Raw genomic sequence first — 16,600 nt, forward strand, 5'->3', positions numbered from 1 at the left:
CTGTGTGTCACATATGAACCATCTATGGTAAATTGAGTAAAAGACTTTTTGTTTCCAATAAATATAGTGTAGACAGAGGTTTTGATGCTTTTAGGGGACAAAGCACCATTTCAGCTATAGACATCTGGCCTTTCTGAGGTCACATGCAAAACTTTGTCCTATCCCATTTATACAAAAAATAATTGCTGAATTTTACTTCTGCCAGATATGTATTCAATGTTCCAGTATTTCAAATAGCATATTATTTTTTATTATTTCTGCTATATAAAGATAAGTATTCAGATATAATTCAGTATAATATTCAACTAACATGCTATGAGGATATATATATATATATATATATATATATATATATATATATATATATATATATATATATATATATATATATATATATATATATATGACGATATGAATTCAGTATCCTATTCCAACTATTGTTTCTGCCATTTAAAGATAAGAATTCAGTATGCTATTCTGAGTTGTATACTAGCATGGAACCACCTTACCTTTTTTTGTCATATAAATACAATAATTTAGAATGCTGTTTTGAATAGCAAACTTGCATACAATACATTATTGTTTCTGCTGTATATTAATATATCTTTATCTGAGTTCAGTATGCTTCTTCAAGCATACTTCTCGTACTGTTTCTGCCATATAGAAGTTAGAAATTATGAATTGAGAATGATATTAAAATGACTACTACCCTTACTGTTTCTACAATATAAATATTGAAATATTTAAAACATTTTATTGAGCAAATGTAGCATGTTGCATCTTTTTAGGGACAAGGGCTAATATATGCTTACAACATCAGTCAGACAAATCCACAGCAATGGCTTCCATGAGCCAATCAAAATTCAGCAAATGTTATTTTAAATTAACATCATTAAAGTTTGAATAAGTGTGGTGTTTCCATAGGGAGCATTTTACCTCGTTTTGTGAGAATTGGCCTTAAGTGTCATGGATGTTCTCTACACATGTTCTTAGATCGTTGCTTGATCTTTTTTTTTTTTTTTTTTTTTTTTTTCTGTAATGATGCTAACATGAAAAAAAAAAGGATGTGACCGATACAGTGAATCCGTGCTTGAGCAAACCAAGCTTTTTTGCTGTCTTGAACTGAATTAGAAGCAGGATATTGCTTTCAGTGAATGTGTTCTCACAAGGATGAAAGCATATGTTCAAAATAGAAGCAAGTAAATCTGTCATTTCTGTCTTTCCACTTCTAACATGCTTTGAAGCCTCACCCCTATCTTTGCCCCTTATCTTTTTTCTTTCACATTTTTGCGCATGTTGATGCACTTCAATATACTTTTCTCTCTCATCTTCCTCTTTTGCCTTGTTATATGGATGTGTCAGCAGCACCAATCACTTTGAAAGGCAGGTGTCACTCACAGAGGGAGAGTGAATAGGGTCAGAAGGAAATTTTCATCCATTATCACCCTCCGTCTGCCTCTTCCAAAAATCTTTCCCTGATGTAAAAGCAGCTTTCAAAGTCTACCACCCGCTTTGACTAAAAACATCCATTTATGCTTTTGAGATGTTAGGTCTAGACGTGGGCTTACTAGTCAATATCTGATTGGGCACAGAGTCAGAAGTTGTTAGGATAAAAATAGCAGCTGCTCTTCCAGGTTTTTCAGACAAGCAGCTTTTAACAAAGACTGGGCAGTGCTGAAAAATACATTAAAGACAGTAATATTGTGAAAATATAACATTTTTAAATCTGTTTTGTAGTTTAATATATTTTAAAATTTTATTCTTGTGAAGCAAAGCTGACATTTCAGCATCATGACTCCAGTATTGAGTGTCACATGATCCTTCAGAAATCAATCTAATATTCTCATTTGCTGCTCAAGAAACATTTCTTATTATGACCAATGTTGGAAACAGTTGTACTGCTTAATATTTTCTTGGAAATCATAATAGATTTGTTCAGGATTCTTTAATGAATAGAAAGTTAAAAACACTTACTCTAATTTGAGAAAGGTAAAAAAGTTTGTCAGAGAGGTTCCTAATACATAGTCTTAACATAATGGCTGTGTTCCTGGTCTTATCTTATTAAAACAACCGAACATAATGATTGCGATCTGTGAAATTTCATAATTCATGTCAAATCCTGAGTGTCTCTAGATCAATGAAGGTCTTGTAGCATGTAGAAGGAGTGTTTAAATAAACACACAAAGCACTTGGTGGTCAATTTAAGCTTAGCATTAATTTAAAATGGCTCTTTCCTGGGGTGCTTGAAGAAGTGTCAAACGAGCATTCGTTTGCAAACAGTTATGTTATGTATGGAACATTGTTCACCATCATAACAAAAGCTTCATTCATACTGTGACTCACACACACTAGTAGATAGTTTCGAGTCAGCTCTCTTTAAAAAAAGTCAATAGTAAATGAAAGGGTGTGATTCCCTCTGAGGCGGATAAAACAAACCCTCATTCGACTCTTTTTGCTTATCGATGTCGTCTCGTCCATGTGATCTTCTCAGAATATTATCCTCTCTCCTTTTTGATGCTGGGTAAGGTGCACAGGGAGCTTGATAATGAGGCCAGGTGATTGTCTTATTAAGCAGCCTGGATGACTAGAAGCCTCTTCGATTTGAGTGACTGATTAATGCCCCACATGCTACGGCTCTCAGAGCAAAGAGTCAGTGATCTTTACGTGTCTGGGGTTCCATTACGCTGCATGGCTGCTGTCATTTCCTGCTGCTGTCTCTATAGTATTTCCCTTGTATATTGCTATTGATGCAGGTGTGAAGCGGTGGCCGGCTGTCCAGACGAGGGTGGCTGTCATTTCTGCACTCTGCGGCATGTTTGTTTGCATAAGTATTTGTACTCCAGCCAGATAAGAAATTATCCCATCATTCGGTTGCGGTCCCATGCGAGTTGCGTTTGGCTGCGGTTTGGCGATCAGTGTTTCGCATCACGTTCAGTAAACAAAGCCACATTGGTGCCTCATGCTGTGAGAAGAGTGGGCGGCTTTTGTTTGGTGGATTATTTGTATTCTCCCACACTGATCTGCGTCACTAAGCGTTTAAGAAGCTTTGTTGGGGACTTAGAAAATTGTGTTTTCTTCTTGATGGTTTCTTCGTTTTCTGTTACAAGGAGAAAAAAAAATGTTTAAAGATAATTAAGTTTGAAGCTTAAATGTTTCCCTGCTGTGTTTCTGTCTGTCAGTGTGGGAAGCCCATGACCATAGACGTGCAGCACATTGCAGAGCTCGACATAATGCTTGTCCGCTTCTCTGGTACACGTCAATTTTTTGAAGGGGAAAGTGAAAAACGTAAAACTTTATTGACAAAAAACAGCTAGGGAAGCATCAAAATGCGAGAATGATTCTGATTTTATTACATTCAGTGTAAGCAGCGATTGATAAGGGATAGTGTATTTCTGGTAACAAGGTCATGCTGTTGATTCTTGCTTCCTGTCTCTTTGTGAGAGAAATCTACTTGAGAATTTTGCTTTCATGGTGAAATGAAAACAAATGAGCAGAACAACACACCAGAAACTCACAGAAGAAACATACTGAACATTTTAAAGTTTTACCACAGTACGTAACTTAGGCTTCGTTTAGACTTCAGTCCAAATCCGATCAGATTAAGCAAGTCTGAACGGCTCAAAATCAAGTGAAATGCGATTTTTATAAATCCATTTCGAGCTACATTCATATGTGGTTTGAAATCCTATTCAAGGTTTGAAATCCAATTCGCACGGCGGTTACACATTGTCATGTTGTAAATAAGACAACATCTGTATTGCAAACCCCTCTATGTTGCAGTTGTTGTTGTTTTTGCCGTATGCCTACCAATGCTACATCATTGCCATAGAAACCAATGCAAATCTTTCGAAAAATGAAATCGGATCTGAACAACTGCGATACACAATGTGGACATCAATAATTTTAGATCAGATTCCAATTGGCTATACACATAATCATATTTGGACTGACAGTCTGAACTTTCCTGAACGAGCCCTGCATTGACTTGTATGCATAACAGATAACTACTGCTGTGTATCAGAGAAGATTGTGGGACTGACCATAACATATCATTATTACAACTGGAATTTTTTCCCTTTTTTTTTTTTTTTTTTTTTAATCAGCTCCACTTACTGAATGAATAACCATGAATCATGCTTTGGTTAATGTGAATTTTGCAACAACGCGGGGCAGGCTCGCATTAAACCAACAAGATTGAACCGAAACGATTGTGTCCCCTTTATGCAAACGCGTAGCGCGAGTGAGATTTGTGCCGAAGATTATAGTATGAATGAGGCTCTCTGCAAATAACTGCAATCAATCCTGTAATGGGAGCATCAGGAGAGGTCTCGTTAATAAGGAAGAAAAGAGCATCAGTAGAAGAAGAGAGAAATCAAAGTTGCATGCTGGGATATTCATGTTTAAGAGGGGGGACTGGAATTATTTGATAGTTGCTGAAATGAGTTGACTGCGTGTGGGCTAAAGGAACATCGTACAGATGCATGAAGCGGTTTGTGTGATTGCAGGATGTGTTTAATGAATATTGCACTATTTTGCATACGCTGCTGAAAAAGGATGCTGATTGGTGGGAGACCTGTGGGATTGTGCCAGAATATATTTCTTGAAATACTGTTTTAACTTTCTTTGAGGTGAACTCAAATCAAGAATTTCATCACACAACTAATGACCCTCGATGAAACACATCAGCTTTCATCATTTTCTTACACATCCCGTGTTTTGCTAATGGAAAGGCCACTCCAAGTCAAGTACCAACTACTTATGAACTCCAGTTCTTTTTTTTAATTTTCAGCAGCCACTTTGTCCTTTGCCATTTATAGATGTTTAACCTCTTATCTAACGTTGAATAGAAACAAGAAATCAATAAAATAACATTTAGATTTTCATACAGCTGCTGGTTGACAGTGAAGTGGATAAAATCATTTGTGAAGAAGCCTCTCTCTTTTCTGTCAGGACTGTTTAGCACTGAGGTTGAGTAAAAGCTTTTTGTGAATCTCCACAAAGGTTGTATTGACCTCATCCACTAAAGTTGTAAAGGAGGGAAATGTCATAGAGTAATTTGATGGAAGGTAAACAAACTCTGACACTTTTAAAATGAATGTGCTGGACAAAAAAAAGTTTAGTACCAATGCTGTGCTACCACAGTTGTGTTTGATTGCAATACTGTGGTATTTTGAAAATACCTGTATTTTAAGAATAATAATAATAATAGGGCTGCCCTCGACTAAAGATTTTTCTAGTTGACTAGTTGTTGTTCATTTAAGCGATTAGTCCACTAATTGTGAATATATATATATATATATATATATATATATATATATATATATATATATATATTAATAAAACATATAAATCATAATATTTAGCCTTTAATTGCCTGTATATAATACATAGCCTAATCAGCGCTCAAATGGAAGAAGACCATCTGAACATTTTAATAATTTATTGATAAACTAGTGTGATACTAGATAAACATTTTTGTGACACGCTCAAGTTCACTTAAGCAAGACGGCAGACGCATCCTGTTTGTTTTCATTATTTCACAAAAGCACATGTGAATTTACAGAAATAAAAGCAAACCATTTTCAGTTTTGAATGTTGGATTATTCTTATCTATATTACCAAAAACGACAGAGATCTGTATAACCTCACAATGATGTCAGCATCGTACAAACCTTTTCACTTACCAAATGCCATTGTAGAAATGCATACATTTAATGTTATGAAGATGCAGTAAATCATATAGTATTCAGCTAGTAATCTAATCTCAACATGACGGCCACTCCATGTATAAATACTATGTATTATTAATTTGAAAAAAAAAAAAAAAAAAAAAAAAAGTACTATTAATTTATTTGTGTTTTAAATTTAAAATTTATGTTTGCTTTTTTTCCTTTAACACAAAAAATGTGGTTTGAAGTGTGCAACTATTGTTTTCTGCTGACCTCACTAGCAAACGCTGAACAAACAAACAAATAAAGCAACATGCTGCTGTGCTTTTCATTTTCCCAAACGTTTAGGAAAATTTATGGCCAGCCAGCAGCCGTGCTCGTAAAAGTCTGTATTCTATCACCATTCGCAGGTAAAAGGAGAACACTTGTAAATTTCTGCGGCAGCATCCATGCCCTACATCCGAATAACACTGGTCTCAGGGAAGAATGATTAAAACATGCATTAGATGATATAAGAGTTGGCATGGGCATTGATTCATGCTTTAAATATTCCTGCTTTTTACAACTCTCCCTTGAGAGGTCTCTTTCAGTCCTCTTACTTGCTTCCCGTCAAATATTGGAGTCAAGATTGCCATTGCTGGGTTCATTACATTGCAGCTTTAGTTAATGAAACGGACCCAGGCCAACGCAGGGGCCTTTTATGTGCGCAGATCAATCGGGCCCTAGTAAATCTGAGCTTAACTGTGCCATATCATCTCAATGCAGTGTAGATTTTTCTGTTGCCACTGGCCAACCATCAGACACCACAATATATCATAAAGGGGGGTGAAGATGGAAGTTATATTTAGCTGCCTGACCTTTCTGAGATGTACATCTGTCTGTCACCCTACCGTCTCTGTGTGTGTGCTGCACTGATTGTTATTTACTGTCGACAATGCTGGTCCTAATGTCAACTCGGAGCGCTCTATTAGTCGAAACTGTGATGTGCACACACACACACACACACACACACACACAGACACATGGAAGCACAAAGACACATCATATTTAGCAGTCTTGCTATCTGAAAAGACCTTCCCACCTCCCTGTGTTTTATACGAAAATTCAGGAACAATCAACAATCAATTCTTTATAGACTTTAAACGCTGGTTCTCTCTTTTGTCTCTCTCTATTTAGCTTAAAAATAGAAACGCACACATACACACAAACAATCTCAGCGCTCCTACAGAGCTGTTGTGTTCAAGGGAGCAAAACAATAGTGATTTTAAAGTACTTTTATCTGCATCAGGACCAATTTACAGTTGCTGTCCCAAAAAGCTACAATTTCCATCACTAACCGAACAGTATGTGGCCTCTGCTGCACCTACATCAACGCAGCCAGGAATGATTGTGAATGCCACATAATATAAAGATGTTTATTGTAACAAATAATGCTGGGATTAAAAAAAAAAAAAAAAACACATCAGTGGCTGTGTGCATTGCTTTCTAATGCTTTCTCTTTCTGTTCCCCCTTGTTCCCTTTCTCTATATTTGTCAAATACGCAAAGTCTGTGTTAATTTGTCAGACATGATCACGGCACTGTAGAAACAGAAGTTTGATTGTGGGAGTGCAGTGTTCAGCTGCTGGGTTGATTACTTTGTGGAACATTTGATGTCTACAATGTGCTCTAATTCGCTGTTGTAACGGAAGTCATCAGCGTTAATTCTCAGCTTTGATTTTTGACAAAAGATGGTGATTTAGCATTGCCTGTGGTTTCTCAGACACCTGATGTTCTCTTCTTAGACTTGAAAGCAATTTAATTATTATTATTTTTGAGAACACATTTGTTAACCCCAAACCCCCCATCCCCGTCCCTCCATACATTAATGTTTTTGTGGTCATCCATTTTAGTTTTCTTTTTTATAATCTGCTTTGAGCACCATAATGCCAGACAACTGCCCTCAAAACAAATACATTGTACTAGTAAAAGATAACATGAAACATTTTAACAATTAATGTGTTTGTACTGATTGTTTGTTTGTACTTGTTCTACATGAATCTGAATATGTGCCATTTTACTTGGCTCAATGGATTCTGGGATTGACTTTGTATAAAGGATACATTTACCTTAGATTGCTTATTTGCCTATTGTTTTGAATTTCTCACCAAATAATGCCAGATAGGAATGATGCCTTGGAACAGAGCTTTAGATACAATTGGTTATTTATTTATTTATTTATTTATTTATTAATACACCCAACCCTCTTCAGTGTGAGTAAAATGCTTGCATATGCGACTAAATCTAGTCTAAAAAAGACACAAATAAATGTCTACCATTAGCTACTGGCTAATAATTTCTCAGATTTTACACAATGTGTGTATGTTTAGCCTAGATATAGTTTCACTCGCAGCTCGCTGAATGCTCTGAGCACTTGATTTTTGCTCTCTGTCAAGCGATCTGTACTATTTCAATTCAGCTCAATGGATGCACAGCGTACCTGTATTTGAACCCAGCAGCTCATCATTCCTTTAGTGTATTGTATATTGTTATTAGTAGTAAAATTTGTAGTAGTATTATTTGTTAATAATAATTACTATTATTTATATTTTTTACAGACACACTGTATGACCAACAATATCTTAAAGGGTTAGTTCACCCAAAAATGAAAATTCTGTCATTTATTACTCACCCTCATGCCATTCCACACCCGTAAGACCTTTGTTAATCTTCGGAACACAAATTAAGATATTTTTGTTGAAATCCGATGACTCGGTGAGGCCTCCGAAGCCAGCAATGACATTTCCTCTCTCAAGATCCATTAAGGTACTAAAAACATATTTAAATCAGTTCATGTGAGTACAGTGGTTCAATATTAATATTATAAAGTGACGAGAATATTTTTGGTGTACCAAAAAAACAAAATAACGACTTATATAGTGATGGCCGATTTCAAAACACTGCTTCAGGAAGCATCAGAGCATAATGAATCAGCGTATCGAATCGTGATTCGGATCGTGTGTCAAACTGCTGAAATCACGTGACTTTGACGCTTCATGACGATTCAACATGCTGATTAATTTAATTAGTTCATAAAGAGTTATGCACTAATTAACCTTACTAAATTTTAACTAAAAGTTATTTAAAAGTTGTAGCCTAGTTGACAAGATGAAATCTCTGTTGCTAAACTGTCAGACAACATCTCTGTTTTTAAGGCACAACGTGTTCTGCTTGTCATTCCATTAATAGAGAAAGGGAAAATATGCATAAAACATGTGAACCACATACGAACCAATTAAAAGCTGCTTAGGAAATAAAGGAACTGTGACTAATTCTAAATTCTCTTGTTCTCTATATTCCGATGGCCATTGCATGGAAAGCAGAACTGTTTTGATATTAAATGCTTTGCCTTTCAAAGAGGGTTCTCCCTCCCAATTGTTGATACCAGTGTTTGTTCTGTAACAATCCTTGTGATGTTCAAATAATCAATAATCTCTTTTTTTTTCTTTTGTGTGCCTTTGGTTAGAGCTTGGTACAAAATGGTCAGACAGTTCCAGACATAATTTAGAGAGGAACTCCACATTTATAAAGACAGAGGTTTGTAATAACAGCTAGCTTAGCCCAAAGAGATACTCCAGCGGCTCTCTGGAGAGGAGGCCAGCCTGGAGATCGATGCCATCAGGAGGTAAAGTAATGGAGAAAAGAGAAGAAGGATGCCACACCCAGCAGTCCCTCCCCAGTCATCCGATTCTTTATGAAGTGACTGAGAAAAGAAAATGGCATCCAGGATCAATAATCCCCGTCACTGAATTATAGCAGCTCAAGCCAACACATTAAAAAGTGCACTGCGTGTTTAATATCTTCAGTCCTACAGTCTCAAATCCAGTGGTTCTCTTCTGTGTCTTTATTGAATCAGAAACACAGTTGTATTCATTGCTGGATTTGTCCTGTCCGCTGTTATTTCTCTGTTATAGGGAACGCTCAGCGGAGTGCCGCTCGCTGACTCTGACGAGGGGAGAATTTGGCTCTCTTCCAATTCGGCTTTCTCTGCAACCCTCTGGAAATATGGGTCCTTTCAATATCCCAAAATAAAGCAATCCTAAGAAGGAAGAGAACTCTACAACCTGATTAACTCCAGCAATTCTGAAGTTTCATCCAAACATACAGGGCTTTTTACCATTCAACAGTGAGCTGGGCTGTCACGCAGGGGGGCAGGAATAAATGCCTTAAACAAAAGTGAAAAGTCCTTGGCGTTTAAATGAGTATAAACTGCACAGCTAAGAGTAAACCACCATGGGGCTGTCAGAGCCGCTCTGTCACACAATTCATCATGGGGCACTAATTCTCTAACAACATTACCGAGTCCTTCGCACTATACATTGTCACCAGCAAACTCAATCAACTTATTTAGACCCAAACACGAATCACATTGCGATCCAGCCCCTGGGGGCTTGCCTTCACTGCTGTACGACGCTCTGTTAGACTCACTGAATCTGGAATGACAACACTGGCCAAAAATGTGTGAAGAAAAGGAAATAAAGTGAATATTGAAATCTGAAATCAACATCAATCCTGTACATTTAAATGTCTCTGGTAGTATTGTGATTCATTTTTGCATGCTATTCTTAAAAAGAATAATTAATGTCAACCATCTACGCACACCTTGGCAATAGAATCGTCATTGGTGTGTGTGTGTGATTCCACCAAATGTATGTTAAATATGTGATTCCACCGAATCAGCTTATCTTTGTAAAATGGCAAAGCTCTTTAACTCCCTCGGGTCGGCGGTCACGCCGGCGATACCACCTCGGTTTTTTTCTTACCAGTGTGAAAGACTCAAAATACTCTGTCAATGTTGCACATACATTTAAGAGTTATACACCATTTTAATCTGTGGAATATCTTCTTTTATTTGTGTACACTCAGAGTAAAAACTAAATGTTGTGCTTTTTGCTAAATAAAGAAAACTATCATGATGTGTGAACTGTCATCTCCCTCTGAACGAAGTCCAATCTGATAGTTCTCAGGAAATGAACTGTAACTTAGTGAATACTAATCACAAAAAAAATAGACTTATGTCTAAAGAAACATTGAAATGTCAGGTTTTAAATCGTGTAAGTCAAATCGAAAACAAAAATTCTCTGTTTATGTAATCTGTATGAAAAGAGACAAGTCAGATGCCCGTGATTCAGCTCATTATCCACTAATGCGGCCACGCCCACTAAGCGAGCGCTATTCAGACGCAAATTCTGAGCAATACATGTATACATCGTCTCAATCGTGTATTTATTGTCTTGAAAAGTGTTTATCTGGATATTATAGCGATCTTTGGAAGCCTCTGTTAGTTCCTGGAATGTCACATGACCTGTTCTTCTTTAGATTAATTTGTGGACTAAATGTGCACAGAGCATCCTCCGGCTGCAAGTATGAATTGAAAACACAGTATCCAGTGCTCATAGTAATGACAATAAATATTGAATAAATATTACTCCTCTGTATAGAAAATTGATATAAACATATGAGAATCCATCAATATTTCACCAAATGTGCATGCTTTTAAGCTAAAATGCTATATGAAATGCCTTAGAGGTAACACTTTGCATCACAGAAATACATTATATTTTAAAGTATATAATAGAATACCATTATTTTAAATTGTAATAATATTTCACAGTGTTGCTGTTTTTTCTGTATGTTTGATATACACCATATGATGAGCTTGAGACATGATCACAGAGGGTTTTTTCACAGCCTACCTGACTGAAAGGCCTCATTATTATGCAAGTCATTACAGATCTCAGGTGTAAATCACCCATTACTCATGATGATTCACGCCTCCACGCATACTGTGTTTCTTGACAAAAAGTGTCTTATAAAATCTAAATCAATATATTGTTATAAATGAAGGAGTAGGGAGCATAATGTTTACATCATTCTGAAGCAAAAACTCTAGTCTTGTGAACACAGATTTAATATATTTTTTGCTTTATTTCAGTGACTTAAGTTATTCCTTCAAAAACACAAACATATACATACATGCTCCTCACATATTATTGTAGCCTAGTTTGTGCTGAATACAGTGTAATGACACTTTTTCCATTAATATGTTTATGAACAACTGAAAAAAGCACAAATGTCAGAGCATGTCAAAACTTCTCCAGGGCCCCAAAAATCCTCAGACCCCAGAGGGTTAAATATCTGAATGTACACCCTTAACATCAATCAATCAAGCATTATATTATACTATTGTGATAATCAAGCACTATTTAATGATAGAGATTTAGTAATTAGAAATAAAACTTGGTAACCATGTATGAATGCATATTGGTCATTTTAACTGGTGGTGGTGCTTAACATTCTGTTCTTGATGTCTGAAGTCAACAATAAACAAGAAATATTAACTAAATTATTCACATTTTTCTTAATTTTGTTATTGTTTTACAGTTAAATATCTAAACATCTTTACAACTAGAGAATGTTCCTTTAAAACTTAACTTTTACTTTATTTATTTTAAGACTTTTTTTTGTTCCTATAGCCACTAATTACATTTTCTCAGCCTTTCTGATTTTCAGTGTAATTATCCCTTAAATATGTAAATATTGAGAATGTATGGCATGTTTTAATGATTAATTATGCATTATTAATGCAAATAAGGCTGAGGCATGAAATAAACATATCAAGTTGTGGTTGAAAAACACTGCATTTCTTGAGTGATATTACCTTATGCTGTGGTTGTTACTGTGGTAAGGAGAGAAAATGTTCTGAGATGATTTCTGCTCTGTTGTGGTGTTGTGCTGAGTGAGAGCAGGGCTCTCATTTGTCCGTGTCCTCTACCGGAGCAGTGGGCCGCACCCTCACCTTCATCCTTTCACCATCCTGTTTCTAATAAATGTGCAAATCGCGTCAGTTTGTGAACCCAGGAGCTTGTGTTCGTCAAGGTCACTCCATGGCCATGTTGACGGCAGCATGGGGGTGGAGAAAGAGAATAGAAAAGGCAACATTTCCTCAGAGACAAAAACAGTGTGGCCTCGTTTCCCTTGCTATGAGAGATCGGATGCAAATGTATTTTTATAGATTATAAGGAAAGATTGTAAACATACACTTTTTATATGAAACTGATTTAATCAGTTTCATATAAAAACCCTCATCAATATCTCCTAACCTGGGTAAGTTAGCAGTGTCAGTTTTGAGGTTGTACTTGAAACTGTTGATTCCCAAACGAATGACAAGGAAGCACAAAAAATGAACATACAGTACACATGAGTAAATACAAAGTGTTCTTTGTTAGTCGCAAACAGCACAGCAGCTCCAGACAATCAAAACCCAGTGTACTCACATGATAAGCAGGATCAAAGCAGTTATCAGGCCTTCCCACTTAGCTCTCTCCAGCGCTGGAAAGCTCTTCTAATATAACCTGGTCCTAAAGCGCTTGCCCAGGCACAAATCTTCATTCCAGTGATATCCTTTTGAGCTGTTTTGTATTGTGTCCCATTGTATTGTGACTAACTTCCAAACAGTGGATTTGAAATATCACTGAGTCCCCCTTTAACTTAAAATCTCAAGGAAGGTAAATATTTTGTAACAAAAAGTTTGGGAATCCCCCCCTCTGCAAAACGTAGCTTATTGCTTTAAAATCTACACTATTTTGAAAGCAGCAAAGCTGCTGTCTCACTAATGAAAAATGTAGTTCATTTAATAGCGCTACTGCTGTTAGTTACTTCCCAACACTGATCAGTGCCATGCCAATATTAGTTCTTAGTCAGTTTTGCCCACGATGACAACAACACTGGGTGAATTGGTCTCTAACCTCCAGGTAGCCACTGCACTCTCCTTCTCAGCATATTCAACACCCATTACAAATTCCAGTTATTACTCTCTTAGCCATACAGATCCTGAAAGCTTCGGCATCCTGTACTGTGATTTGCTTTGCAGCCCCTTATGGGTGTCTCCATGGGAGCCATAACAGTAGTAAAATATTACCCGACATGTTTTCAAAACGTGCTGACTACAACAACACGCAGCTAATTGAGAACTTACTCGCCAATAATGACTTATCATACTATGCTCAGCACAGTGCTGATGCAGGCAGGCTCATTTAGCAAGCCAGAGTTTACCACTTAATGAAGTCTGAAAAAGTCTGATGGAGAGAGAAAGGACAAAGGGTTGCATATGGATTTGGTCATTTGAAATCCCCTCAATGCAGTGTACCTTGAGAATTTCTTTTTACAAACTTAATTTACACATTTGCTTAATGGGCAATTCAGTGAAAGTATACAGTAGTTCTGTTTTTATTTATGTTTTTGCCAGGTCAGTAGGTTAAGTGTGCATCGTAGCCATTCCCTGGTGACGAAAGAGGCAATGTTGAATCACTTTTCTACTATTCTCCTGCTAAAGCTACTCGAGGTCTGTTGTCACTTTGCCATGGCCTCCACTGCCAGCTGCCAGTCAGTGCAAACAAACGCAAAGTGCATGTGCAAGCTGCACGTACATCTCCTGGATCGGTTCCCCATGTATTTCTCTCCACATACAGCTAGTCACACTTGGCCAGATCAAAGACCTCAACATTACCAATGGTGTCCCACAGGGGTCAGTTCTTGGCCCCGTTCTGTTCCTCATCTAAACTCTCTCAGTAATTGAGATCGTAAACAAAAGAGGCATAACGTTTCATAGCTATGCTGATGATATAAAGCTCTATTTTAAAACTACTCCAGTGCTTCCCCAACTCTAAAGGATTGCCTTGATGGAAACAGCCTATTTGCAGCCATAATCATAATGTTTTATCCCCTTTTAAGTACTCTTATCTCCTTCTCTTCTCTGTTCAGCACTCTCAGATTGCTTAATGTAATGAAAAGTGCTATACTAATTGAAATGATTATTATTAATGAGGTAATAGTGAAGATAAGATTGATATTTGCTTTGCATTGGGGCATGTATGCTAGATATAAACACCCTGATAATTTTTCAGAAGCTCTCTGTATGTTTTCAGTCCTTTCTTTACCTAATGTACAGTGATGTAGCTATTGTTCTGTGAGAATGACATAGATGAATGGAGGTAGGGATGCTCTAATTGTTTCTTGTGAGGGTGCTGTCTGGTTTAGCTGTCTCCTCCCTCTTTAAAGTGTGAACCTCCATTCCCTTTTCTCTGTGCGCAGTTAACTGTAGGTGAGAGCTGTTTGCTCACTCACACATCCAATCCATTGAATCATTCTCTCAAACAATTCATTCAAAAATGAAGCAAGTGACTGTCTTTAGGAGCGAGTCATTGAATCATTCACTCAGCCGATTTGTTCAATAACACAGAATCATTCAGGAACCAAACATCAATACTGCTCGTTGTGGGTGTAGCAATGTTTCTGCTGGCTTTGTTGGAAATATTTTCATTGGCAGAGCAAATATTAACTTAAATCACACAAGCATGCAGGCAGCATTGTTGCTTATCTGAAACAGCCCAAGCCATCATTTCTACTTCTGACAGTAGAGTTTCAATGTCTAACTGCCTGGCAGCACACCTGGAGAGAAATGAAACACGTTTAACTCAGAGCTTAAAAGTGGCTGGTTGCATTTAAGCGTCAGTAACTCATTGGTGGGGTTCACGGTCATTTGGCCATTTTTTCAGGATAAACTTCCCTTGATGTAAAAGAATATATAAGATATTCATCATAAATAAGTAATGTATTTGCAGCGAGAGTGATAGGGAATGCGTTAAATTCAAAGCTTAGTAGGATCACTGTCATTTGATCGCTTTAGTCACGTTAAAACTCCCTAAAACATCAATTATAAAAAAAATAATAGATGCACAATTGTAATGTATTTCCTTGCAGCGAGATTGTTGGGGATCGTATTATACTCAGAGCTCAATAGCAGCTGGCTGGACGAAGCTGCCAGTGAGCAGTTATATTAAATTTAATGAGTATAATTAATTAAACACCACAAGGCCTGTGGCTTCCAAACTGGTATATCTGTCTTCATTCAGTAGTTTCTGTTACTGGCTGGGGTGGCAAGTCAGCTGACCTGTCAGTGGATGGTGGCAGGTCACGTGACCTGTCAGTGGTGGCTTCGGCCAGCCACCTGAAGATGAAGAACCCCCACTCACTTGAGAAATAGGTAACAAATTCAAGGTTTCTTCTCCATCACTGAGTTGAGCTGAGCTGAGTTGTGAGCCAAGTGATGTTGTTGACTGCTTTTAATAGTGAGGCTGATCCAAGAATGGTTTTGGTTCGATTATTAGCTTTTTTCAGTCCAGGGACTGCATGAATGCCACAGTCAGGCCACCTCAAACTCTCAACTGCATTTACAACACTGTTTCAGCAGGGTCTCGCCTGCATAACAAGATGTGCCTTGAGTAATGTTCTCATCTGCTGGAAATAACACAACTAATAGCGAGATGCAACAAGGCCCTGTCGCTCCTATTATCAATATGTGGCAGGAAGCGAGAATGCTCTACGGCAGATTCAAATTAGAAAAGGAGAGAAACTTGTCAGACTCAGTCACTGCTGCTGAAATCATTCTAATCTTTTTACTGAGGTGAGACCACAGGAAAGCTCAACAACATGCAGACCTGTGGTGTAGAGTCACATCCTGCTTGTTTGTGAGAAATGAACCTGTTTAAAACATGAGACACCGCTATAGAAAATCATTTACCTGGGAAGTGGTTTCTGTCTGAGTGCTTTAATGTATTGTCTGTTTGTGCTTTCCTTTTTTATGCATGATTTTTGTTGCTTTTTACATTCTTCTTTTTTGTTGTCTCCATTGTCTTCCTTTTTTCCCATAATGCCACTGAAGCATACCTTGATGATGATGCGGATGATTTCGATGACCCTTTCAGTGATATTCCGTTCAGTAAGTTGCCACTGAATCTTTACCCCTGTGAAAATGTCAAAACAGAATTCAATCCTCAAGGAGTATATTTTGTTGTGTTTTGTGTGATTCCATCCGTGTGCTTGTAAAATAGA

At 37.2% G+C, this 16,600-nt stretch overlaps 1 protein-coding gene across 4 annotated transcripts in view; it reads left to right on the top strand.

The window, feature by feature from the left end:
- tenm2a (teneurin transmembrane protein 2a) overlaps positions 1–16,600 on the top strand; it is a 383,777-nt gene that overhangs the window by 151,797 nt on the left and 215,380 nt on the right. For 2 of the 4 annotated variants that reach the window (XM_067385867.1, XM_067385884.1), the window contains one exon: positions 16,431–16,487. The exons of the other annotated variants lie outside the window; for them this stretch is intronic. In XM_067385867.1, coding sequence (XP_067241968.1) covers positions 16,431–16,487 — 57 coding nt within the window. The remainder of the gene's footprint in view (positions 1–16,430; positions 16,488–16,600) is intronic. 4 annotated transcript variants of the gene reach the window in all.

This window comes from Chanodichthys erythropterus, chromosome 1 (genome assembly GCF_024489055.1).
Source record: "Chanodichthys erythropterus isolate Z2021 chromosome 1, ASM2448905v1, whole genome shotgun sequence".
Taxonomy (NCBI): Eukaryota; Metazoa; Chordata; class Actinopteri; order Cypriniformes; family Xenocyprididae; genus Chanodichthys; species Chanodichthys erythropterus.